This window comes from Tenrec ecaudatus, chromosome 11, assembly GCF_050624435.1.
Source record: "Tenrec ecaudatus isolate mTenEca1 chromosome 11, mTenEca1.hap1, whole genome shotgun sequence".
NCBI classification, from domain to species: domain Eukaryota; kingdom Metazoa; phylum Chordata; class Mammalia; order Afrosoricida; family Tenrecidae; genus Tenrec; species Tenrec ecaudatus.
The window spans coordinates 2,460,516-2,485,920 of record NC_134540.1 but is presented as its reverse complement, the minus strand read 5'-3'; the positions used below and the strand labels follow the sequence as shown (position 1 = coordinate 2,485,920).

At 55.4% G+C, this 25,405-nt stretch overlaps 1 protein-coding gene across 2 annotated transcripts in view; it reads left to right on the top strand.

Moving 5' to 3' along the window:
* PDS5B (PDS5 cohesin associated factor B) overlaps positions 1-23,203 on the top strand; it is a 111,136-nt gene extending 87,933 nt beyond the window's left edge. The window contains exons 23-35 of one of the 2 annotated variants that reach the window (XM_075562758.1): positions 357-493; positions 2,372-2,495; positions 4,830-5,034; positions 6,828-6,942; positions 7,407-7,539; positions 8,017-8,136; positions 9,086-9,148; positions 9,989-10,134; positions 10,219-10,324; positions 14,126-14,562; positions 14,764-14,871; positions 17,576-17,714; positions 20,265-23,203. In XM_075562758.1, coding sequence (XP_075418873.1) covers positions 357-493; positions 2,372-2,495; positions 4,830-5,034; positions 6,828-6,942; positions 7,407-7,539; positions 8,017-8,136; positions 9,086-9,148; positions 9,989-10,134; positions 10,219-10,324; positions 14,126-14,562; positions 14,764-14,871; positions 17,576-17,714; positions 20,265-20,300 — 1,869 coding nt within the window. In that variant the 3' untranslated portion in view covers positions 20,301-23,203. Of the gene's footprint in view, positions 1-356; positions 494-2,371; positions 2,496-4,829; positions 5,035-6,827; positions 6,943-7,406; positions 7,540-8,016; positions 8,137-9,085; positions 9,149-9,988; positions 10,135-10,218; positions 10,325-14,125; positions 14,563-14,760; positions 14,872-17,575; positions 17,715-20,264 lie in introns of both variants that reach the window. The other variant, XM_075562757.1, reaches the window with a different exon arrangement.
* Positions 23,204-25,405: the final 2,202 nt, after the last annotated feature.

The following is a 25,405-nucleotide window of genomic DNA, read 5'->3' as shown; positions in this document are numbered from 1 at the left end:
CACGGAACGGCTGGTGGTGTCATATTGATGTTGCATAACCACTGTGCCTCCAAGGTTCCTTATTTGTATGCACAATAAATGTTCTCTCCTTGAAAGCAAGAACCCAACCCCCTGTCGTGGGCTGATTCTCACTCTCATTGAGGGCAGGGTGGGACAGGTGGGGGTGCCCGCAGAGTCCCCAGGCTCTCAGTTTGCACCACGGCAGACTGCCTCTTTCCCCTGCCTTCAAACGGCTGGCCACCTCACTACCTGCCCAGTGCTTTAGCACTTAACCCTCTGCGCCACCAGAGCTGCTTTGCCTTCAGAACTCTTAAAACGTGGCGAGGGGTCTCAGGGGTGTGTCTCCTGCTGCTCAGATCCAGGCAATTAAGATGATGGTCCGATGGCTCCTGGGCATGAAGAGCAATCACAGCAAGTCAGGGACGTCCACCTTGAGGCTGCTGACCACCATCCTGCACAGCGATGGGGACCTGACGGAGCAGGGCAAGATCAGGTACCTCGAGGCCCCAGGCGGGCCACTCAGGCCTTGGCCAGTTTCTCACGGCCCTTCTGTGATCCGGGTGACCTGTAGCGAGCGGGGGTAAGCTCTCTTCCTCCCTCACAGAGTGATGGACAGAACCTGGATCCCAGGGCTTCTGCCCCTGGGGAGAGAGAAATGGACCCTGGCCATGGGCCAGCCCTTGTGGGTAGCAATAACGGTGCGGAGGGGATTGTCGGAGACCAGAGGGAGAGGACGGATGAGGTGGGGGGGACACGTTTGCTGCGTCCTTGCGTGTGATTCTTGGGGCGGCTTCTGAGGGCTTCTGTGTCGTCTCCTGGGGCTGGTTCGAGAGGCTCAGAGTGGATGAGGTAGAGCTCCTGCATGCTGGCAGGGACCCTTTGTGGAGGGGCGCCACAGAGGCTGCACGCAGGGGCAGGTGCTCAGAGTCTGTCTGGGACCCTGCCTGCTGAAGCATAGCCTGGGGCGGGCGGGGGGGTGGGGTGTCAATGAGTACAGGGAGAGTGGTAGTTTAGAGGACATGGTGACCTACATTTTGACGTGCTGCCTCTGAAGGACTGGCACCATCCCCTCTTGTAGGCCGTGAGGCCGAGTCTGGAGCAACCAAGTGCCTGGTGGGGGCTGAGCACTGGTGGCACCTGACTGGGGCCCTGCGCGGTCACCTGCATCTGCCCATGTCCATAACCAGTGAACCACACCGCCTCCCTAGTGGTCGTTCCTCCTAGTGGTCGTTCCGCCACAACCCTGGCGGCCGAGCAGAGCCTGACTCTTGGCCAACGGGTCACAGTTCCTCCGAGCTGCCCATCTGTACGGGATCCAGCGATCACCACTTCCTTCCGAGGGTGGTGGTGGCCTTTCACTGCTGGCCAGCTGGCCACTTTTTCCCTTGCGCCTTGGAACTCTCAGGAAGTAAGAGGAGCCAGCGCTAGGACAGGTCAGGGTGTGGGGACTGGCGCAGTGGTCTGGTGCACGGGCTTCAAGCTGCTCTTGTGCGGTAGGACCCCCTCAGCTGGGGACTTTGGCCCCTCGGCCCCTGGCTTTCGTACTAGCTGGCTTCCGGGTGTTGCACCTCCAGCCCCTGGGAAGGTGTGATTTGAAGGAAAGACTCCTTGGCTTGAAAAGGGGACAGTGGAAAACAAAAGCCCACAGGAACCAGCGACGTGGATGGAGCATGTGGAGGTGCCTGCTCCCTGGGCCGCGTCTGCCTAGTGGCCCTGCCTGTGTCGTTCTTGCAGAGCTGGTGGCCTCGGCCAGCTTGGTCGTCATCTTTCTCTCAAGCCCTCCTCAGTGCTGTGGCCCTGACAGCGAGCTTGCTCCTTGACCGTGAACCGCGGATACACAGTGGGGAACCCTGCTCCTGGGCTCCCCCAGAGAAGCCCTCACTGCCCCTCGGTAGGGCCTGTTGGTAAGAGCGAGCAGTTGCAAACAGCTGCCGTGTATGGAAGCCTTCCCTCCCGGGGCCAGTGATCTTCTGACTGCCTGGTGACGACCCTCAAACCAGGGTGCTTTTAACCCTGTGTCTGTTGGAAACTACCTGCAATGGAAGACAAGACCCGACAATAACAGCAATGAGGAGGCCTTAAAGTGTTCATGGGAAGATGGAGTGAACAGACCGTGGGATTTGAAGCCCCCGCATAGACTTGCTATGCGGGTGGCTGCAGGCTGGTTTGTCACACGGCTCTCAAGGTGCTGCCAGAGTCTCGGATGCCAGGGCTACTCGTAGGGCTGGCCGTGCTTGTACACATCAGCAGTGGTTTGCATGGTGCCCCCACATTGCGGGGAGGGGTCCCTGGCCGTCAGGGTAACGTTACCTCACTGGGTGAACCAGAAGGAAAAGTCCTGAGTCACCGCTGCCTCTCGCTTCTTTTCTAGCAAACCAGATATGTCTCGCCTGAGGCTGGCCGCCGGGAGCGCCATCGTGAAGCTGGCGCAGGAACCCTGCTACCACGAGATCATCACCCTGGAGCAGTACCAGCTGTGCGCACTGGCCATCAACGTAAGGGCAGGGGCACCCCTCCTCCTGAGGGACCCAGGCAGTACCAGGGAGCTCACTGGCCATCGGCGTAAGGGCAGGGGGCGCCCCTCCTTCTCAGAGGCCCAGGCAGTACCAGGGAGCGCACTGGCCATCGGCATAAGGGCAGCAGCTGCTCCCCGGCAACAGGCACATTGAGGGCACCCCTCTCTTTCTGCACCCCCTCAGAGTAGCCCCCAGTCCACAGTACTTAGGAGCCCTCACAGGCCCATAGAAGAGAGCCCTGCAGGCACAGCAGGTTGGGTATTGGTCAGCAGTTTGAACTCACTCACCGCTCCATGGAAGAAAGAGGAGATCTTTTGCTCCGGTACAGATTTCTGTTAGGGAAGCTCGCCCTGTCCATGTAGTCTCGCTGGGAGTCGGAATGGACTTGATGGCAGGGGGTTTCACTTGGGTTTTTTGGAATGGCGCCGTGGTGAAGTGCTCCCCCGCCAATGGGAAAGGCAGGTGGTTCAAATCCACCCACCCCATCGAGTGGCTGGAGTTGGCAGTGACTTGATGGCAGTGGAGTTTGCTAGTTGATTAACAGAGAAAAATACAGGAAGTTCTATATCTCTAATGACGTTTTGTATGAATTTCAGGTCAAACCAGAAACCGTCCCTGTTACTGGGTGGCTTAAATGTGGGAAGGGTTAGCAATGGTCCTTGTGTAGGTTCTCAGGTGGGAGTGACAGTACACCGGGCTGAGGTGACACTGCCAGGTGGGTGGGAGCAGTCGCTCGTCCTGTGGAGGTTTTTTACGTAGTCTTCCTGTTCTTCTCCAAGCAGTGATTTATCTGAATGCTTTCGGGGCCCTTGTAAGGCCTCCCTCCCTCCCACTGCTGATGTATGCACCGGAAGCCCATCGCTTGTCTATTGTTTGTGTTGTGATTATGCGCTCAACTCCTGGTGCTTCAGTTTATACAAGTTTATGATTGACGCATGTGTTCTTGTTGCTCAGCTATTCGTGCACTTTGAGAAGCGAGGCAGTTCCTGACCAGTAACGTCATGGGGCAGCTTCCCCACGTAACCTGGGGGAGAATCATATTTTGTTAGAAAGAAACAATCGGCTAAAATTCGAGTGTTGAATATCTCACAAGAGCCAGTCGTACAGTTGGTTTTTTGTTTTGATGTGTGTGTGTGTGCGTGTATGCACGCGTGTTCGGGGGATGCACGTTGCTGTTTCCGTGTGTATGTGCAGATATCAAGTCACCGTACTGCAGTCTTGGCGATACCTGCAGCCGACTCGGGTTTCACATGCTTGTCTTAGGGTTCTCTTGCTGCCCTTGAAGTCCTTACTTGCTGTCCACAAGGTGGAGATGGCTCAGAGGGGCTGGGCCGTGATTGGAACCTGTCCTGTGTGATGGGTGTGGACCTGCCTCCAGGGACCTCGGGGGTTGACACCTCTGTGCACGTCGTAAGATGGCTCTGAAGTGCTCGGTCACAGGAGGACCCCGGGCAGGACAGCGCAACTCCAGCATCGCCCATGAGCAGACACAGGGCGTTTTCACCCGTCTAAGGACCGCTGCCCTCTCTGCTGTCCCTGCTGGTCATGGCCACCCTGCTCTCCTGAGCGCTGCTCCCGGAGAAGGAGAGTCTGTTGGCGTTGCCTTTCCCTGTGTCCCCTCACTCCTCATGCTTCCTCCTGTGTCCGTGTCGTCCCTGCAAGTGCTCTAGGGAGACCCCAGCCCCGCCACGCGCGTCTTCGTCTTCCTTGCCGACTCCCTGGCTTCTCACCGACCCCTCTCGTTGTTCCCGTGTTCTGCACCCTCTCCCCTCTGGACTCTCCTCCTGGGCCTCGCAGGCGCAGGTGGCCGGAGTACTAGCTGGCTCTGAGGAGGGATGGGGTAGTGGGCTGGGCTGAGGGGATCCAGCAGCAGAGGACAGGGACAGCCAGGTTGTCTGACTGGATTGATCAGTAACCTGGCAAATCTGTGCACTTTGATCTGAATGGAAACACTGACTGCCCTGAGTCAGTTCTGACACCCAGTGACTTGGGGCTCTTAAGTCTTAACGGGAGCAGACAGCCTCTTCTTTCCCCCAGAGGGGGCTGGTGTGTTCAACTGTCCAACTTGCAGAGAGCAGCCCGATGCTCTCCCTGAGAGCGCCATTCTGAGCCGTTCCTTTGAAGGGTAGCATAGAAGGCGGCTGTCTGGGTGTCTGCCCTGCTCAGGGAAACGGCTTGTGTGTGAGCTTTTGGGCCCCACATCCTGTGTGTAGGGAGGGTGGACTCAGGTGGACCGTGTTGTCCACCCTTTGTCATTCCTGGTCCTGAAGAGAAGAGCTGGGTGGGCCTCACCAGCCAGTGTTGTCTCTGCAGGACGAGTGCTATCAGGTGAGGCAGGTGTTTGCGCAGAAGCTCCACAAGGGCCTCTCGCGCCTGCGGCTCCCTCTCGAGTACATGGCCATCTGCGCGCTCTGCGCCAAGGACCCCGTGAAGGAGAGGCGCGCGCATGCCCGTCAGTGCCTGGTCAAGAACATCAATGTGCGGCGGGAGTACCTCAAGCAGCACGCAGCCGTCAGCGGTGAGCACGGGCGGGCGGGGCTGGGAGGTAGCGGGCGGCATTAGTGGTGATCCTGGAGCCCGATGGAGTATGCAGGGGGCAGCGAACGTAGGGCAGGATGACCATCGGCAGTGAACACTAGCCACTGTGAGCACTGGGCTGGTGGCTCCCAGCTCTCTCTCACCACCCTGCCATGTCCACACCATCCCCTGACCAAGGTCACGTGTGAAAGTGGGTGTCCAGTACTCCGTGGACGAGGCCCACCAGGACTGTGACTTTGCCTCAGCACGAGTGTCTGTTCACCCCAAGTTGCTCCCGCATGGGTCTGCATAACGAGAGGGCTACAGTCGCTGGTCACCGGTCTGGCTCTGGGCCTCTCTCTAGAAATCGCCTCCCCTAGTGCTTCTGTGGGTGAGGTGCTGGGCTGCTAACCGCAAGATCAGCGTTTCACCCCCAGCTGCTCTGTGTTAAGAAAGAAGAGGCTGTGTGTCCCCGTGAGACCCCGGGCTGGGGGCCTCTGAGAGTGGGATTCACTGGAGGGGTTGGGTCACGGCAAGTAAGCAGGACCAAGAGCCAGGGGCTGCACCCTGCCATCTCACCACCTCTACGGTGACTTTGTCCTGCTTCACCTTGGAAGGTGGGTGCTATCTTGGTGCCAGTGCTTGGCTTCTTACTGGGAAAACCAGTCTGCTGTGGCCCTTTGCAGATGGTGGGTGTGGCGCCTGGCTGGATGCCACCAGCTGTCCGAAGAGGTTGGTCCTCGGGCCTGTGGTTCCAGCCGGCCCAGGATGGAGGAAATGCTGAGCCACGCCATGCTCATCTTTAAGGAGTGGTGGGGACCTGGTAGTTGGTAGTGGGTTCCCAGCGGGGCTGCCAACACCAGCATCTTCCGATAGGAAACCACCTTACCACTCTATGCTAAAAAGACGAGGCTGTCGCTCCTGGAGTCTCCCACCCTCAGAAGCCCTCTGGGACCACTCTGACTCTGTGGCAGAGGGCTCGGCTTAGTTTGGTTTGATTCTTCTGTGCCTGCCCTGAAGGAGTGGTACTGTATACAAGCCATTCTCTTCTGCCGCAGTTCTAGAAAGGAACTTGGTGACTTAAAGAGGCCCATAGGTGCCCCAGGGACACACTGGTTTAGCCCTTGGCTGCTAGCCAAGAGGTCTGTGGTGGCCCCCACCACGCGCGCTGGGAGAAGGATGCAGCTTTCTGCTTCCATCAGTGTTTGCAGCAGTGGACGCCCGTGGGGCGGTTCTGCTCTGTCCCAAAGGCCTGCTTTGAATTGGGATTCAGCTCGACCGCCATGGGTTTGGCTTTTACTGAGGATGGGGATTGTTTGTAAGGCGGTCCTTTGCTGAGCTCAGCTGGGCTGGCCAGGGGCACGCTATTCTCGAGCTGACTGTAAACACAGAAGGCGTTGCTGCTTGCTTAGTTTTTCAAAGTTTCCCGAAGAACTCGTTCTGCCCGTGCCTGTGCGCCTGCTCTCTCACTAGAAGAACATCCATCGTCGCTTCCTATTTTGGGTGGAAGTTTCTCATTTTGCTCAGTGGCAGTGAACATGCTGGACAGAGGGTCCCCCCAGCACCGGCAAAGGCAGATGTGCCAGCTGTGGCCCTTGCAGGAAGCTCACTGGCGCCTCCCCTTGCACGCTGTCTGTCACGGCAGCTGGGTGGGGACACAGTTTGGTTTAAAGTCCCTTGGCGCTGCATGTCCTCCTCCGTAGGCACAGGAATCAGGTGTGCCGGGGGCTGAGCAAGCACTCACGACGAGCTTCTCTAACCGGCTGTCCTGAGGGGGTATTCTGTTTTCTTCAGAAAAATTGCTGTCTCTTCTCCCGGAGTACGTGGTCCCGTACACAATCCACCTTCTGGCACACGACCCGGACTACGTGAAAGTGCAGGACATCGAGCAACTCAAGGATGTGAAGGAGTAAGCCCCGCCCGCTGGGCCTGTGCTGAGCAGCCAGACTCGCCTTAGTGCTAGATGACCTCGTTTCTGTGGGGCCCAGCAGTTCTTAGTTCCTGGGTCCTGGATTGGCTCTCTGGTTTGTCTTTATGTCCCCACTTTGTTTAATTCCTAGCATGTTTCCTCTGAATGGCTTTTGCTTTCAGATGTATTTCTAGAGGCGCCTGGGGGCGTAGTGGTGACATGTTGGGCTGTCAACTTCGGTCAGCATTTTGAAAAACTGGGCTTTCTACTTCCGAAAGTGGTCTCAGCCTCAGAAACCCTCGGGGGAGGTTCTGCCCTGTCCTGGTGGGGGCTCTGAGTGGGCGTCACCTCGGTCCCCGTGAGCGCAAGGAGAGCCTCTGGGCTCATCTTGATGTGTAGAACAACCGTGTCTGTGTCACAAGGGGCCCTTTTCCCTCCATGTTCTTTAAAATTTTTTTTTTTAGATGTCTTTGGTTTGTTCTGGAAATTCTAATGGCTAAAAATGAAAATAACAGCCATGCATTTATCAGAAAGATGGTAGAAAACATCAAACAAACGAAGGATGCCCAAGGGCCGGACGACTCGAAGATGAATGAAGTATGTGGCTCTGCACGTGGCTGCCCCGTGGTCCACACCTGGGGTGGGCAGCTTCCCTGGTGTTTGCCATGCCCGCCTCTCCTTCCGGCAGGCGTCCACACTGACGTCTCTTTTCCTGGGCTTGCTAGTCGGGCACGCGCTGGGTGCGGGCTCTAGAGTCACTGCGATTCGCTGGGCCCTGGTGGCCCAGGGCCGTTAGAAGAGGAGCTCTGGGGACGGCTAACCACAGAGTCAGTGGTTCAAACCCACCAGCTGTTCTGTGGGAGAAGGAAGAGGCTTTCTTCCTCATAAAGATTTTCAGCCAGGGGGACCCACGGGGAAGTTCTACTCTGTCCATTGGGTCCTGTGAGTCAGAAGCACTGACTCAACAGTGAGTTTGGAAGTTTGGGGGGTGACTTGGCATCAGCTCAGTGGCCTTGGCTCTGGCCCCTGGTTTCCGACTCTGTCTGCCACCCGCCTGCCCTCCCGCCGCTGCAGAAGCTGTACACGGTGTGTGATGTTGCCATGAACATCATCATGTCCAAGAGCACCACGTACAGTCTGGAGTCTCCCAAGGACCCAGTGCTCCCCGCGCGCTTCTTCACCCAGCCTGACAAGGTACGTACCAGGGCTGAGTGAGGAGTGGAGCAGGGCCCAGGGCCAGCCAGAGACTCCTTAGGGTGCATGAGAGTTTGTAGGCTGGCGGCCCTTGGTCCCATGTGGGAAGGGTGGGCCCATAGCCAACCAGTTTGCGGTGGTGAGCCTTCATAACTGGGCCTGGGACAGGGAGCCTGAGGCCAGGCCCACAAAGGTGTCCCCTGCCCCTGCCAATGAAGTCCAGGTGCTCTCCTGAGACCCCTGTTCTTTGATGTTTCAAGCAGCATACTGGTTAGGGTCTTGCAGGGCAAGGTGGGCTGTCAGGTAAGTTTGGACAGCAGTCCTCAAAGTCAGTGGTCCCGGCCCACTAACTGCTCCTTGGGAGAAGGGTGAGGTGGTCTGTGCAGAAAGCCTTTTGAGGGTGGCTGTGAGCAGTCAGAGGCGCCCTGGTGGTGTGGTGGTTTATACGCTGGACTGCCCATCACAAGGCCAGCAGTTGAAAGCTCCTTAGGAGAAAAGGCTCTTTTCTTCATCAGGAGTTACAGTCTCAGAAACTCGCAGGGGCAGTTCCACCACATTCTAGAGAGTGGCTATGAGCCGGCATCAGCTCTACAGCCATGAGTTTTTGAGTGAGTGAGTTGGAATCAACCCAGTGGCTGTGGCCGTGGTGTCTCAGTCAGCAGCACCTGAGAGACTGAGGACAGCCTGTGCCCCTGGTAGGAGCAGGGCAATCATAGCCTGCCTCGTCTGGTACCCGGAGGGGGTGGAGCTTCTGCAGGTTCTCAGCTGCATCTGGTCACCGTGGTCACTGTGAGCATGATAGCCCTGAGCTGGAACGGAACCGAGTGATGCTAGCTGTTGGAATAGATGGGTGGGGTACAAGCCAGCGTCCCTCGTGTCCTGCTGCCTGTGGGACGGCTGAGCGGAGAGTTCCGATCTAACTGACGTCTTCCTTTTCCCTTGCTTGTAGAACTTCAGTAACACCAAAAATTATCTGCCTCCAGAAATGAAATCGTTTTTCACCCCCGGAAAAGTACGTCTTGACCAGCGCCTTGCCTTTGCTGTGTGGGGTCTGTTGGGCGCTGTGCTCACGGCATGATGATGTGTGTTGTTGGGTTTCCCTTAAACGTGTGTGTCTCCTGGGAGGGGAAAGACGACGCCTTGTGTATTTTATTTACTGCTTCAAAGTTTTCTATTATTTTGTTTGCTGTACATACAAGCTAGATGCAAGCGGATAGACACAAACTTTTTTTTAAATGTGTTTTTTGTGAATTAGGCGGGGGCTTACATTTCAGATAATTCTTTATTCAACAACTTATCAAACCTCCCAATAGCTTGCCCTGCCCCGCCTCCCCTTTCTTTCCTTCCATTGGTAGGGTATCTTCCCTTGTACTCAAACTAACACTTGTCTGCCCTCTCATGTACTGCGCCCCATCCCCGCTGACGCTAAAGACTGCTGCCTTTGCTGTGCAAACCTTGACCTTGATTCCTGCGTTCTGTATCCGTGGCCTCAGACAACACTGGTCCCTCTGATTGGCTGACTCCACTCAGTGCCACGTCCTCTCGTGCCTCCCTGTCACGAGGTTTCAGACTGACCAGCTGGGGGGTCAGTGCTGGAGCCCCGAGCAGCAAAAGTGGGCCTTCTCCCACCTTCGTGGTGAGGGTATGTTTAGCATGGCCCCAAGTCAGCATCTTTTCAGAGTTCACCAGGGCTCTGGACACACTGCCACCATTGCTTCTGGTCTGTGCGTGACCCTTAGTCTGTCCTCTTGGCTTTGCTTCAAGGACAGAGTGTCCGTGGTCCGTATGACCCTGCTGTGATACATCAGGTTCCTATGTTTTCACTGAGGGAGTCACGCCCTTCTCGTTACAGCCGAAAGCCACCAACGTCCTGGGCGCCGTCAACAAGCCACTGTCGTCGGCCGGCAAGCAGTCACAGACCAAGTCCTCCCGCATGGAGACCGTGAGCAACGCCAGCAGCAGCTCCAACCCCAGTTCTCCCGGCAGGGTCAAAGGGCGGTGCGTGCCCAGAGTAGTGGGTGGGCAGGCTGGCGGGCATGCATGGCGGGGAGGTGGCCCAGTTACACGGCTTTGTGCCGGCAGACTCGACAGCTCGGAAATGGACCACAGCGAGAACGAAGAGTACACCATGCCCTCGCCGCTGCCCGGGAAGAAGAGTGACAAGAGGGACGACTCGGATCTCGGCAGGGTGAGGCCCCCATCGAATCTCGGTGCTGGTGGTCAGTGAGATCTGCAGCCTTTCGTGTCGAGGCCTGTCTGGGCGCACCAGTGCTTGTTTGGGGGTGGGAGGTGCTTGTTGGCACTGCTGAGTTTGTATTTCGCTAGAGCCGGTGAACTGGGCCTTTCGTTGCCTTCGTTTCTTCTGGTTGAACCTCTTGTTCCTTAAGCCCCGTGGTTTACGTGTAGTCCCCGTTCCATCTCCTGTCCAGGCTGTTTGGTAACGTCTCACTGCCAGAATGGAGGCTGGTGCTGTGGCCCCCACGGGGCCTGGCAACCTGTGGGTGTCCTAGTTAAGCTCCTAGCTTTGTTGGCAGTGGTAGGAGGGTCTGCCTGGCTGGGGAGCTCGATCAGATCACCTAGTTGTGCCCCCCTAGGAAGTGGTGGCCGTGGCAGCTGCTGTCCTGATTAATGATATGGTCGGTGGTTGTCGTGACAGCAGGAGAGCCCGTGTGTGGGCTGTGGAGCATTACTGATGAAATCATCACTTCTCCCTCGTCCCTTGCCCCGTCGGGTCTGGCCTCCCCAGAGGCTCGCTCTGGCTGCATTCTGCCCTGGTGGTTCTCTTGTCCTCGGTCCGTGTCTCTCAGAACAAGCAGAAACACTGAGCACTCTGAAAGTCATGGTTACGGGCTGTGTGTTGCGGGCGTGGCCAAGAAGCAGTCCTGTAGCGCATCTTGGGAGGTGCGTCCTTGAGCTGGGAAAGGTGGAAGGCATGTCCCCGCCACAGGCTCAGGGTGGGACTGCCTTCCCTGTCTGTTCAGGAGAGGGCTCCCTGCCCTGGAGAAGAGGCCAACTCTCAGCGAGCCAGCTGGGCAGGGACCATCTGCTCCTGGGTGTCTGTGAGTGTCCGTCTTTACAGGAGTAGATGGCCTATTTCTCTCCTGAAAACCAGTGGTTTCAAACTGCTGCTCTTGTGTTGAGCTGCCCACTGCATAGTCCGCTGCTTGGAAGCAGACCCCTGGTGGGTCCTCTGGTGCAAGGCCACCGCTCAGCCACACCCACTCACTGGCCCCTGGAAACCGCCAAACCTGGTTTTTATTCTTTCTCTTCCTGGTGTACAGCCCTTTAAGCCCCCATGGAGGCCCTCCCCTAGGAGCCCTGGTGGTATAGTGGTGAGGAGTTGGGCTACCTGCCTACGTCAGCAGTTCAAAACCAGCACCAGCTCTGTGAGACGAGAATGAGGCTCTGTGCTCCTGCAGAGAGTGGCAGTGTCTGTGCCCACAGGGGTGACGGCAGTGAGCCAGGTGTTTGGAGCAGTGGGCACCCTGAGCGTCCGTGTGTGGTTGCAGTGGGGGACGCCTTCTTCCTTAAGGCAGGGAGCGTGTCCTTGGATGCTCTGTCAGGAAGACAAGTGCCTGGTGGGAGAGAGCAGCAGATGAGAAGAAAAGGTAGCCCTTGTCTCTCTACACCGTGTTCGGGGACCCCTCCCTGCCCGGGGCTCTCCATCAGCTCGTGGGCCTCACGACCAGCGCCGTTCCCCGGCTCCTGGCCCCCGTTCAGTGTTGCCTCTCGTCTTTGCCTTCCTTCCAGACACGTGGGGATTCAGCTGCCCCTCAGCTCTTGGGGTGCCACGAGGACGGGGCGTTTGGTTCGGGGGTGACTGTTTCAGTTCCCTCCAGTTTTCCTCTGAGTGGCAATGGTTCCTGCTTCCCTTACGTACACATTAGCCACGCAAAGGCGATGCTGTTTCACGCGGGGGGGAGGGGGGGTTCGTGCCAAGAAATCTATTGGTTAAATGCAGCACGTGACTGTGCCTTTCACTAACGGTGGCCTCCGACCATGCCAAGGAGAACACGGAGCTGGCTCCAGAAGAGTAGCAAGTGCCTCCGTCCCAGAATGCTACCGTCTCGCTCTCTGAGTAGTCACTGTCAGTCAGTGTGCTAAAGGCAGAACTCGTGGAGCCGCCTGATTGAAACCAGGCACCAAACAAGCATGCCTGCTCTGCTGCACCGCTGTTGTCGGAAACAGCTCTGGGGCGTCTGGCAGGAAGTCGGGGGACGGCAGCGACAAGGAAAAGACAGGCTGTCGTGTCTCTTGCTGAGCTAGAGGGAACTGAGAATTCAGCACGACGGGTGAAACGTTATTCCTGTGTGTGCGCCCTTAAGACTGCTCTCGTAATTTTTTTTTTCTTTTTTGATTAAAAGATTATTTTTTTGGGGGTTCTTGCAACTCTTATTACAATCCATACATCGATTGTATCAGGCGTGTGTGTACATAAGCTGCCATCGTTCTTTTCTAGACAGTTTCTTTCTCTTTACATATATAAAACTGTTTTATTAGGGTCTCATACATACGACTCTGACCACAATCCACACGCACCTCAGTCATGTAAAGCACATCTGTACATTCATTGCCCTCCTCATTCTCTAAACATGCGCTCTCCTAGACATTTACTTTCTATCAGCTCCCCCCGCCCCCTCGACCCCTTGCTAGATTATAAATGATTGTTATTTTCATACCTCACACTGACTGCTGTGTCCCTTCCCCCATGGTTTCTGTTGTTCTCCCCCCGGAGGGGTGTATATGGTTTTGTGTTGATCGTGGAATTCGGTTCCCCCTTCCTCTTGTCACCCCACACCCCGCTCTTCCCACCTATCCTCTGTGTGTTATCACTGTTTCCATTCCTGATCCTGGATTCTGTGCACTGTGAGCCCCATCTCATCTACACCTGTGTATAGATGCTCCACTGTAGTCCGAAGTGAGAGGCAGTGCTGGCGTGAGGAAGCCTGAAGGAACCAGAGGAGTACTGGTGCTTCACTGCGCCTTGCTGACTCATACCTTCCTTCCCTGTGACCCTCTGTGGGGGGTGTTCCATTGTCTGAAACTGGGCTTTGGGGCTCCCTTTAGCCTCACCATGCATTTTTCTTTGTTTGTTATGGGTATTCTGGTGCCCATTACCCGGTCGGCTGGTGTGCTTCCTCCATGTGGGCTTGTTCCTTCTCTGCTGGATGGCCGCTTGTTTGACTTGAAGCCTGTAAGACCCCAGGCGTTGTATCTTTTAATAGCCAGGCACCATCCTCTGTCTTCACCACATTTGCTTATGCATCTGCTTTGTCTTCAGTGATTTCTGTGAGGAGGGTGAGCCCATTTGTTAAAACAAAGTGTGTGTGTGTGTGTGTGTGTGTGTGTCTGTCTTGTGTAATTTGTATATGTAATCGTAGACTTCATCTTCATGACTTTCTCCATTTCCTGTCTCTGGTCAACCCCCTTCCATTCTCTAAGTTTCATTTAAAATATCACAGTCTAGATTTTAAACTGCAGGGTTCTTCAGACTTGTTGATCGTCAGTTGTTCCCTGGGAAGCAGCTGGACTCTGATTCAGAAATCGTCCAGACTTTGGAATAATGTGTCACTGTGCTCCACATCTGTCTCTTCCACTCAGACGCACAGTAAGACTGCTGCTTTGAGAATCGGGCCGTGCTTATGCCTGATGCGCCCTTGATAGTTTACATCTGTGGCACACACTCGGTGGTGGAGTTGCTTGAGTTGACTTTTCAAACTGGTCCTAAAGCTTGCTTGGCCCAAGAGGATTGGGCACCGTACTGCACAGGGCACTCTGCTCACTCAGTTGTGCTGCTCCTGAGAACTCAGTTTCCGTTCGAGGAAGTCTGAGAGACCCTCCCCTCCCCACGCAGCGGGCCCCTAAAGAGCAGCCTGGGAGTAAGCTCAGCCAGGTGAGGGCGCTGCCCAGGTCAGGCTGAGAAGCGGGCTGAGGCTGGCATGCCGCTGGCCTGCACTGCTGTCACCGCCCTGCTTCTTTGTCCCCACAGTCTGAGCTGGAGAAGCCGAGGAGCCGCAAGAAGACTCCAGCTGCCGACATGGAGGGGAAGCTAGGTGCCGACGACCTGAGCAAGCTCGTGCCTGAGGCCAAGGGTAAGGGTGGGTCTCGCAGCCGCAAGAGGGGCCTGCCGGCTTCTGAGTCGGACGAGCCACCATGGCCCGAGGAGAAGCGGCTCAAGGAGGGCCTGCTGGAGAACGAGGACGAGCAGAACAGCCCGCCCAAGAAGGGCCGGCGCGGACGGCCCCCCAAGCCGCCAGGGGGGCTCCCCAAGGAGGAGCCCCCCATAAAAACTTCCAAAAAGGGGAGCAAAAAAAAACCAGGACCCCCTGCAGCCGAGGAGGAGGATGAGGATGATAGGCCCATTGGGAACGCAGAGCCCAAGTCCAAGAGCAAGCAGCACCGGCCAGCCCGGAGGGCCCAGCACAGGTGAGTGAGTGAGTGAGTGAGTGAGTGAGTGAGTGAGTGAGTGTAGTCACTTGTGCGGTCATGCATTGTGTGACGAGATTGTGTGTGTGTGTGTGTGTGTGTGTTTGAAGTCACTTGTGCGGTCATGCGTTGTGTGACGAGATTGTGTGTGTGCGTGCACTCGCACATGTGACCCAGCCTGCATCCAATGCCCCACAGCAGAGCTGAATCCCCTGAAGGCAGTACAGCTGAGTCCACGCCGTCCACACCACAGAAAGGACGTGGGAGGCCATCGAAAACGCCTTCGCCGTCACAGCTGCCCAGGAACGTGTAAGTGGGCGCTGAGGGTGTCGGTGTGCTTTGCGTTGCTGTATCAGCTCCTGGCCGGGCCCCGCCCCCCAGGAAAGCACGTTTCATTCCACAAGCTGCTTCAGCCTTGGGGAGCGAGTGGGTGAATGCATACCAAGGAGCGGTGCCATGGTTGAACTGCTTGGCATCTAGCCATCCCTCACCCCCACTGTCTCCCTGACGATGGTGCTCTCTCAGACCAACCTGGGCACCTCTGCTCTGACCTGAGAGAGTGCCTGGCAGGGTCCGAGGGTGGGCTTGGGTCTCTGGGAGATTGGTCGCTGAGGAAGGGAAGGTGCTGGCCCTGCTCAGAACACGCAGGCAGGGGCCTCTGCACACATCCCCAGCCCCCTCGCATGTCCCCCGGCAGCCTTTATTGAAGTAAAACTTCCCTGCTGGTTCCTTGATCTTGCTTGTTGCAAGATCACAGCCCACAGCCGTCTTGGCCTGGTGCGTGCGGGTCTCAGGTTCTTGGTGTTCCGGGGGTGTTAGGTTTCTAATCTCATCCACTCGTCTCTGGGTATAGCTCAAGTGTATGGTGGCCGCACACTTGGAGGCCAAGGACACGGTGGGTGCTCTGAAGCTACCGGCTGGGAGAAAGCTTTTACCACCCTACGAGCCCGTGTCCCGCCGAGCTGCTGGGAGTTAGCAGTTCCAGTGTGGCTCGGGGGGTGCGCTGCACAGGTGCGTGGGAGGGAGGAAGATAGTGCTGCTCCCTTAAGATTTGCAGCCCGGAGACCTTCGCCCTATAGCTGTGCTCATTGTGCGTCTGAAACCACTTGTTGGCTGTGCCACCCCTACCCCCCCCCCCCCGCAACCCCCCCACACACACTCACGTAGGAGAATTGCAATAACACAAGATTGCACATGTGATGGGAACAGCAGTATAATTTGTAGATGGGCTTTATTTTCTTCACTTAATGTAAACAAAAAAAAAATCTTAATGACCCTATAGGACGAAGTAGAACTGCCCCTGTGGGTTTCCGAGATCATAACTCTTTACGGGAATAGAAAACCCTGTCTTTCTCTTACAGAGTGGCTGGCGGATTCAAACTGCTGGTCTTGTGGTTAGTGGCCCAGTTCTTGGCCCACTGTGCCACCAGGCCCCCCTCTCTTAGGAAAGTGGAAAAATCTAGTGTTAGGAAGGAGTCTCCCGCGCTCTTCCTGTGAGTGAGCCCAGGCTGCAGCTCATCACAGACTTGCCCTGCCGCGTCTCCAGGACACCCAGGAAGGACTTGGTGGCCTGTTAGAACCCCGGGCCACCTCTGCAGGCCTCTCCCTCGGCAGAGAGGGAGGGAGCGAGGAGACTGATGTCCTTGGCAGTGATACAAATGCCATGGTTTCTAAGCAAAGGTTCTTGATTTGTTTTTAACAAGAAAATAGTGGGGGGGGGGTGTTTGGGGGGTGGTAATAGGTGTCAAGCTCAGAACTTTAATTTGTGTAAATTTCAGCATCGTGAAGTCAATGGCAGCTTAAACGCTTATTGTGATTATCTAATAAAACTCGACGCACCCTTGTGAGAATGTAGAAACCAAGCAAGTCTGTCTGTACAGGACCACTGGGAAAGGCTTCTCTGGCCCATCTTGGCCCTGACACCTCCCTGGGCATCTTCTTCCACAGCCAGTGTGGTGATGTATGTATGGGAATTTGTCAGTTTACTCATCCTGCCCTCCATGGAATTGATAAGATTAATAGCAACCTCTGTTGTTCCTGTGAAGGCCAAACCTAGTGGAAGCGGCTGAGGTTGAGTGTGGATGAGACTTTAGACGGCTCGTGGTGTGTGTGCTTACTTATCAAGAGGGTGTGTTGGGTCACACGGGGCTGCTGTCGAAGCCCTTTGGCCATCCCCTGGTCGCAGGATTCTAGGCTCTGGGGCCCTAACCTGCCACGGAGCCACTCTGACTCCCACAGACCGGAGATACGGTTCCTCAGTTGAGCAGCAGCACCTCTGACCTTGGGAGTTAGCAGGTGGCTCTGGTCCCCGTGGTTCTTTCTGTCCCTACGTGTGGGAGCCCGAGGGGCGCCGTGTGCCTGGAAAGATTCGGGTGCTCCACCAGAACATGCTAAGAGGAGGACTCTTCCCTCCTTAGAAACAGAGAAGCAGCTGTTTCCTAGAGAACGGCAGCTTCACCCAGGACCCCTCCTTAGATGGAGTCCCTCTCCTCTCCCGAGCGTCCCTCTCCTGGAGGACTGACTGCCTTTTACGTCCACGTCTTTGTCTTTGGGGCTTGGAGCAGGCATGCGAACGTGCATGCACTCTGAAAATCTGGACAACACAGGAAAACCGAGCAAGGGACTTCTTTTGGGGAGGGGTCTTTCACTGTAGGTTCTAGTATGCAGGGGGGAGGGGGGTCATGACAAGTCCCAGGAGCTGGAGGTGCTGTGCAAGGTTTGCGGGTTAAGGTTTTGGGAAAGGAGGAGAGGAGGGGGGGGGGGTGGATGGTCTGCAGCCAGTAAGGACAGTGGACATGGTCTCTTTCAGCTCAGCTGTAAGGGGCACATGGACCGTCAGTCAGTGGTGGCCAGACTCACACTGGCTCTGCTTTCCTGGGGGTCTTGGTCCTGGGACTCACCACACCAGAAATGCTAGTGAGCTCTGGCGGTCACTGATCCTGTCCCCCGTCGGGTGGCACCACATCCCCATGCACTGATTGCGTGGTCAGCTCCCTGCTCTCCGTCCCTGCAGCCGTGCTGGGCGCTCCAAGCAGGCCGCCACTAAGGAAAACGACTCGAGTGAGGAAGTGGATCTGTTCCAGGCCAGTTCCCCGCTCAACGACGACCTCACTCAGGAGGACACAGAAGAGGAGAGTGTGCCTGCCGTCAACGTAGGTGTTGAGGGGCCCCTCCGTGGGGGTCGTGCAGGCTGGTGTGGGGAGATGGTCAAGGGGCGGGACCACTTGGATGGAGGCCACAGACTGGGTGGGACTCTAGATGGAGACAAGGGAGCACCACTGCAGCAGGGATCAGCCGGCCTCCTGGCTGGGTCTGGGCGCTGTCACCCACAGTCCTTTGCTGTCAGTGTGTCTGACTCCCAGGTGTGATGCTGCACATCGCCAGGGTGTCCAGGGCCTGCAGGGAGACCCCGTTCTCTGGAGCCTCTGATCTACGCTCTGTTTGAAACCCCTTCAGCTGGGCCGTGTGGTTTCACCTACTCCACCACCCCCCTCAGAAGAAAAAAGACAATGACCACCGAGGGCATGTGTGCACAACCTCTCAGGGCAGCACCGTCCTGGTTCAGGATTTGGGGACGGTTGGTTCAGTGGGACATCACAGCCCGCTGGGCTCACAGCGCTTTTAGGGTTTCTGGCTAACCAGCTAGCTCACTGGGTTGTGCCTTGGCTTGTTTTTTTTTTTTTTTAAATGCTTTTATTAGGGGCTCTTAATCTCTTAACCCAACCCATACATTCCGCCAGTGTGTCAAGCACATTTGCACATATGCTGTCATCATCATTTTCAAAGCATTCTCTTCCCACTTGAGCCCCTGATATCAGCTCCCCATTTCTCCCCCTCCCTCCCCCGCCTTCCCTCCTCACAAACCCTTGATAAGTTATAGATTATTTTTTCCATATCTTACATCGTCCTCCGTCACCCCTCCCTCACTTTTCCGTTATTTATCCCCCTGGGAGCGGGTTCTTGGTTGATCCTTGTGATTCCCCCTTTCTCCCCCAACCCTGGAATCTCTACTCTCCTTGTTGGCCTTGAGGGGTGTATCTATCCTGGATTCCATGTGTTGTGGGCTCTTATCTGTAGCAGTGTGCATGCTCTGGTCTAATCCAACTTTTAAGGTAGAATTGAGGTCATGATAGTGGGGTGAAGGAAGCACCAAAGAACTAGGAGAAAGTTGTGTTTCATTGGTGCTATACTGCACCCTGATTGGCTTGTCTCTTCCCTGTAATCCCTCTATGAGGGGATGTCCAGTTGTCTACAGATGGGCATTGGATTGCCATTCCATCTGCCCCCCTCTCCCCCCCAGCCCCTTCATATTGGGTATGATTTTGTTCTGGGTCTTAGATGCCTGATACCCGATCCCATGGATACCTTATGATCACACAGGCTGGTGTGCTTCTTCCATGTGGGCTTTGTTGCTTCGCAGTTAGATGGATGCTTGTTTATCTTCAAGCCTTTAAGACCCCCCGACGCTATATCTTTTGATAGCTGGGCACCATCAGCTTTCTTCACTACATTTGCTTGTGTACCCATTTTGTCTTCAGCTATCGTGTCAGGAAGGTGAGCATCACAGCATGCCAGAGTTAGAACAAAGTGTTCTTGTGTTGAGGGAGTACTTGAGTCAAGGCCCAATGTCCATCTCCAACCTTAATTCTTAACATGTAGATATAAGTATATATTTCTATTCTCATTATATATATGTATATTTATGTACATGCCTGTACTTAGACCTCTATAAATGTCCTTTGCCTCCTGGTTCTTTCCTCTATTTACTTTTTACTTCCCTTTTGTCCCACCATCATGTTCGGCCTTCATTCAGGTTTAGCAATTCCTCACTGCTATATTGCATGCCTTGACTCTTAAAAAGCCTGTGGACAGCCATCAGGCACAACGGGGCAGTGGCCGAGAAAGTGGCGTGAGGAGGGGAGGGGCCATGAACTTGTGGCTGATGGCCTCCAAGCCCATTTGCCTTCTTGGGCGGTGCGCAACTATTGTGACTGGACATGGGGATTAGAGAGCCTATAGAAGCAGCCCATCAGGGGGCGTACAAAACAGAATGTCAGCTTCTCCTGGGGTCAAGAATTTCTCCATCAGTGACAGCGGGGTGACCTACATGCTCCGTCCACAAACTGAAGCTGTCCCTGCGGCGTCCTCTCCATCCAGGATGTCTGCGAGGAACTCTGCTGCTCAGCAAAGGGTCAGTGTGGGGTCAGCCCAGCTCTGACGAGGGGCTTGGGCAGTGCATCCTTGCCAAGAGCAGTGTCACCAATGTCACTGACTGAAGAAGATGATCCACATACCACACACACACACGTGGATCCCGTGATTCGATGGGATGCTGATGCTGATGCTGACCTGCTTTGAGCTGCAGCACCAGCCTGCCCTTAGGGGCGCCAGCGAATGGCCGAGTGTGGAAGGAAACTGTGGCACTTTGACCCCCGTCTCCCTCAGACAAGGAGCGCTAACTCGGGCATCTGTTTGTAAGCCTGAGATGGCCACTGAGACAGTGGAAAGCTGAGCAGAGGGACCGCTGCCACTCCCGCCCCCTTGTCACCGGGCTGGCCGGAGAGACAGCAGCTTCTCTGCCTCTGCTCTGGAAAGGCCCATCTGATGGGACCTGTGTTTGAAACACCCTGGACCACCACGGGCTGGGGGTGGGGGGTCCCTGTGTCCTCTAACGCCCTGCGTGCCCTGCAACCTATCCCCAGGTCCGGCGGAGAAGCTCCAAGCGGGAGCGGCGGTGAGCATGGAGCCGTGGCCTGCTGCTGAAAGCTCCGAAGACCACTGCTGCCCCGGCCGGCTGGCCGGCCGGCGTGAAGCCACCAAGAGCTGGCTGCCCTCATGGGACTGCCGGGGCGCGGCGCCCCCACCTGCTCGCTCCAGCCATGTGCCTCGCCAGGACATGGCCGGGCCTAAAAGCGTGTGTGGGTGCAGCGGCTGTGCAGACAGGAACTAAGAAAGACCCTGTAAATAGCCTCTTTTTTTTTTTTAGTGTTTCTGACTTCTAAAGTGCTTGTATAGCTTTCCCGTGGCTCTGACCCCAAGCCCGTGGCAGGTGGAGGCATGCTGGCCAGAGGGGCGGCCGCCAGCTCGTCCATCCGTCCGTCTGTCCATCCACGTCCGTGTCCGTGTCCTGCGACTTTACTGTGAATCAGAAGTTCCAGTGGACAGCGTCCCACTTCTCTCGGCAGAGAGGCGCCTTGGGCTGGAGAGCTCGTGTCCCGCTCACCCCTCTGCTACACCCATACCCACCCAGTGTTTACTCCCCGGCACCCTTTGGTCGCCAGAGGTGCTAAGTTGTCTGTGCCGCCCAGTCCAGCGCGCGCCATCTCTCTGGGGACATGGGACATGGGCGCCCGCCACCTGGCTGATGGTCAGCGTCCCTCCGTTGGTCAGCTTACTTTACAACCTCAGTATTGGCCCCAGAACGCTCGGGCCTTCCACAGCAGTGGAAATTTTAGAAAGAGAGATTTAAAATATTTTAATTTTAAAGAGTGTGCTATAAAATAATGTACTGAATTCTTTATATCATTTTATCATCCTTTTTCAGTTTTTATTAATCTACTGTATCAATAAAATTCCGTAATTTGAATGAGTTACCAATAGTCTAGAACGTTCTTGTGTATAGCAGTTGCCTCTGGACCCCTACGTTCGGAGGATACCCATGATTGCTGTCATCCTGTGCACGTTAGCAGAGCGCCAGCTCTCCGGCCACTGGAAGTCGGGTCAGAAGGGAAACGTACTGATGCAGTGTGTCTTTATAAAGCTGTTCTCGAAAGCCAAGTGTTTTGTATTTTGATAGTGAGTTGCATGTTTACAGGAGGGAAACAAAGTTCTGAACGGGCTGTGCTCTTTTCTGTAACTTTCTATTTAGCCATCATATATGAGAGATTGCTCCATAACTTAGTTTTTCACCAAGAGTTTATTATTGTACTTTATTTGGAAGCCAAAAAACCTTTGTGGGTTGGGGTGGGGATTGTGGGGTGCCAGCATGGAGTGATAGATGCATGCACCCACCTCTATTAGCTGCTGTGGGTTTCACAGTCCTACAAACGGAGTAAATCTGGGCGAAGTGGAAACCTCCTTGGATTTAGAACAGCATCAGCCTGCCTCGGCCCTCCGCAGGACTTGAGAAACAGGTTCCTAAGGCAGTAGTAGCCTGCACACAGTTGTATGAACTGTGCTTTGAACCAAAACAGAAGCCCCTACTTACGCTTCACGAAACTCACTTTAGTACCTCAGGTGCTACTTTTGTCTTGTTTTTGTTCTTTTGGCTTCTCTGTGACTGTCAACATCTGAAAAGGAGATCCTCTTCTAATTTGATAAATTTACTGCGTCCACTGACAGCCTTTTGTAGGACGCCCCGTGCCGCGCTTAAGGAACCGTTCTGAGCCTGGCGATCGGAGAGTGGGACTGCCGTGAAGAAGTCACTCTCCGGAAGGTGACCTTTTTTGGTCCCCAATATGTAGTGACTTGGTGTGGGTTGGGGGCAGGGATTTCTTTGTTTTCTCGCCTTTGGAAGACTTCTTCATGTTTGTGAAGCAGCTTTTTCATTCTTTAAGTTGGTTCTGCGTCTTGTCTTGACCTCTCAGTATTTTATTACACTTCATCTGAAGCAACCCTGATGCCGTGGCGTTTGGAGGCTGCTGGGCCCTGGGCACCGGCGGACGCGCGTCTAGGTCCTCCGGTTGTTAGCCCGTCACTAGCTCAGTGCTCCCCAGTGCTCTCTGTCTAAGCCGTGCAGAAACGACGTATTTCTCAATCTGTAAATCCGAACAAGAAAGGAAGCGCTTTGAGTTTTTGTTGTTGACCAAACTGCACCAGAAGTGCTTCTGAAAGCGAGCCTACAAGACTGTTGTTAAGAAACGGGGTCAGGGGTGAGGAGTGGGGGGAGAGACCTGGCCTCAACACCGATTGTGCAGCATCTCCGTGTGCATGAGTATAGCGGCCAGTCTCGGTGCATCCCAGTGCCACGCGTCCTGATGTTGACAAAAGGTGTTCCCTGTGGATGATGCCTTGAAGCGTGTGAGTTTGCAACCTGTCTGTTGTCCATTTGGGGGGTAGGGTGGGGCATGCAAACCATGATGTAAAATTTCCACCGTTCTGTAGAGAAACAAGACAATTGGTGCAATAACGATCCAAGTTTGGATGTGCTGAGCCTTCCCTCATAGGGGACCACCTGCTGCTGCCTCACCAAGTGGAGCGCCTCACGTACGGACGACATCTGGGAGCCCCGCACTCTGGCTAGAGTAAGACAGTCTCTGGAACGTGAGTTGCTGACCCTGGTCGACAGATGGCAGTGACGGTGTCCCTGTGGAAAACACCCAGAGGACCGTGAAAGAAGCTGCACCCTGTGGACCCCGCCTCACCCCCAGGAGGACCCAGCACCCCATGCCTCTGTGACCGCCATCGCGTGTGTACAACCCATCCCAGGGGCTCGGCTCAGCTGCTCTCTGTATCCTTCCGCTTTCTAAGTCTGGGTTCTGAGGTCTCCGCGCCCCCTGCCCCCGCTGGACGCCACCCGGGACTCGAGTCTGTTTGCCTGGGGACGTCTTCCACAGTGGACGGTGTCCGTCCAGATGAACAACCAGTTTTCCAGACACATCTTTGGGTTCTCTGTGAAGCTGAATAAATCTGAGCGTTGCTACACCTTGTGCCGTGTGTGGTTTTCAGTCGCTGGTCAGTGAGGTGTGTGCCAGACACAGAGGAGCCGCGTCTCGGTGATTCTAAGACTGGACGCCTTTGTTTTCAAGAAGCTTTTCCCGGTAATGCTTGTTTTCCTTTTTAAAAAAAAATCTTATTTTTAGGGGCTCATGTAATTCTTATCACAATCCATACACACATCCGGTAATGTTTTTCTAGCATTGTATTTACTTACTTACCTTGGTGATAGGAGCTGACAAAGTCCTGGTTATATTAAAGAACTGCATAACTGAAAATAGTGAACCCCACTATAAACCAACACCACCACCCAAAAGAAACACACACACACACACACACAGAAGAAATAAAATTGGTTGCCGGTGGCAGTTTTAAAAATCTGTTTAGCAAACATTTATTGCCATCCCTGGTGTGCCGGGCTACTTTGAGACCAAGGATGGAGTGTGATCTAGATAGGTGGAACCCCCACCCCAAGGGGGGGAGTAGTAAACATTAAACATTAACAGCAGATTGTGAGGTTTGGTAATGTTAGAAGGAGGAAAAGAGTCAGGAGAAAGAGGCGACTGAGGCAGAGCTACCTCACCGCTGTGTCGCTCCCTGTGTCAAGTGCAGGGTCGCTGTGCCTTTGACCAGGTGGCATCTACAAGCTGGCCGGCTGCGCGCTCCCTCGGAGAGCAGTAACAGCCGCCGGTTGTTCGGTGGTAAAGTGTCTGCCTAGCCCAGGGGCTCTCGGCCGGTTTATGCCCTTATGTGTCAGATAGCTTGAACTTGGACTTTGTCCTCTAACTAGAGCATTTAGACCCCTTACCGATGACGCAGCTGCGCTGGCTCCCATCTTCCTTTGTGAGGGCGCTTGGAGCGGAGCTGGGCCGGTGCTGCTGGGGAAGGGTTGGGCTGCCGACTGCAAGGCCAGTGGTTCAAACCTAGCAGCTAGTCCATGAGACAAAGACGAAGCTGTCTGCTCTCGTAAACACTCCCTCCCCCCGAATCCCTGTGTATGGCGTCACCGTGAGTCTGCTTGCAGTGCCTCTAGTTGTGTTTGCGGGCAGCACCCTCTTCTGCAGGAGCTGCTCTGGGCTGTGGGGTCCGGAAGGGACTGTTTGACACTTTAAAGGTCTGTGTGTTGCATTGTATCTACCGTCAGGACGCCAGCTGGCCCTCTTAAGCTTTTTAGGTAATTTTTCTCCCCTCAGACGCTTTTAGGAGTCTCTGGCCACCTTCTGAAGTTAGTCGTTTGGCTGCACTGTGCCTCACCCTGGTTTTATTGCACCTGCGCTGCTCGGAGCTGACTGGGCTCCAGTCTGTGGCTCAGTCCACATCCCCGTCAGCTGGGGCACTCCTTAGCCGCCTTCCCTTCCCACACTGACATCGTCTGCCACCTGCCTTCATGGCCTCAGCGGTGGACAATGACGGGACCTGGGCAGTGTGTCCTGCTGCGGTCACCAAGAGGTGGAGCTGACTCGACTCCACCACCCACACACCAACAACCACCCGCCACCATACACCAACCTTTGAGATTCTTTCCCCTCTGCCGAGACCCCTCTGACCACTCACCAAGCCTGCCTCCGGCTGTGTCCACTCTTGAGTTAACCCAGCAAATTAGTTCGATACTGTTCCACTCCAGGATATCTGGTCACTAGTCTGTATGGATGGATGTGTCCTGGTTGGAAGTCTGTAGCACCCCTAACACCCCTCATCTGTTTCTCTCACACAGTTGCATTGTTGAGGTCCACCGCTGGTTTCTCCTCTTCCTGGCAGCCAGGCCATGCTTCCTCCCCTCCTTGGCGGGCCGTGTCTCGTTTATTGTGGCGCTTCTGTCCTTGCAAACTCGAACCCACCGCTCTTAGCCAATCCAGTGCACAGCTACCCTGCACAGGGTCTCCCGGCCTGACAGCCCTTGCTTCCTGCTGCCAAACTGGTGGCTTTGAACCCCTGACCTTGCAGTTGGCATCACCTGTCCTGCAGCAGCCCGCCTCTCTCACTTGCATGCCGAGAGCATCCCCTCTTCAGATGGCTGAGGGCAGGGCACCTGCTATGAGGAACATCTAGCCCAAGGCAGTGAGCTGTCCTCGCCGCTCCCAGCAGGAAGGCTTCTTTGAGGGGAGCTTTCAGGCATGTGCCCCTACCCCCCCATGGGGTGGCCAAGCTGGTGGGTGCCTAAAGACAAGCCAGCAGCCAGTAGGGAGCT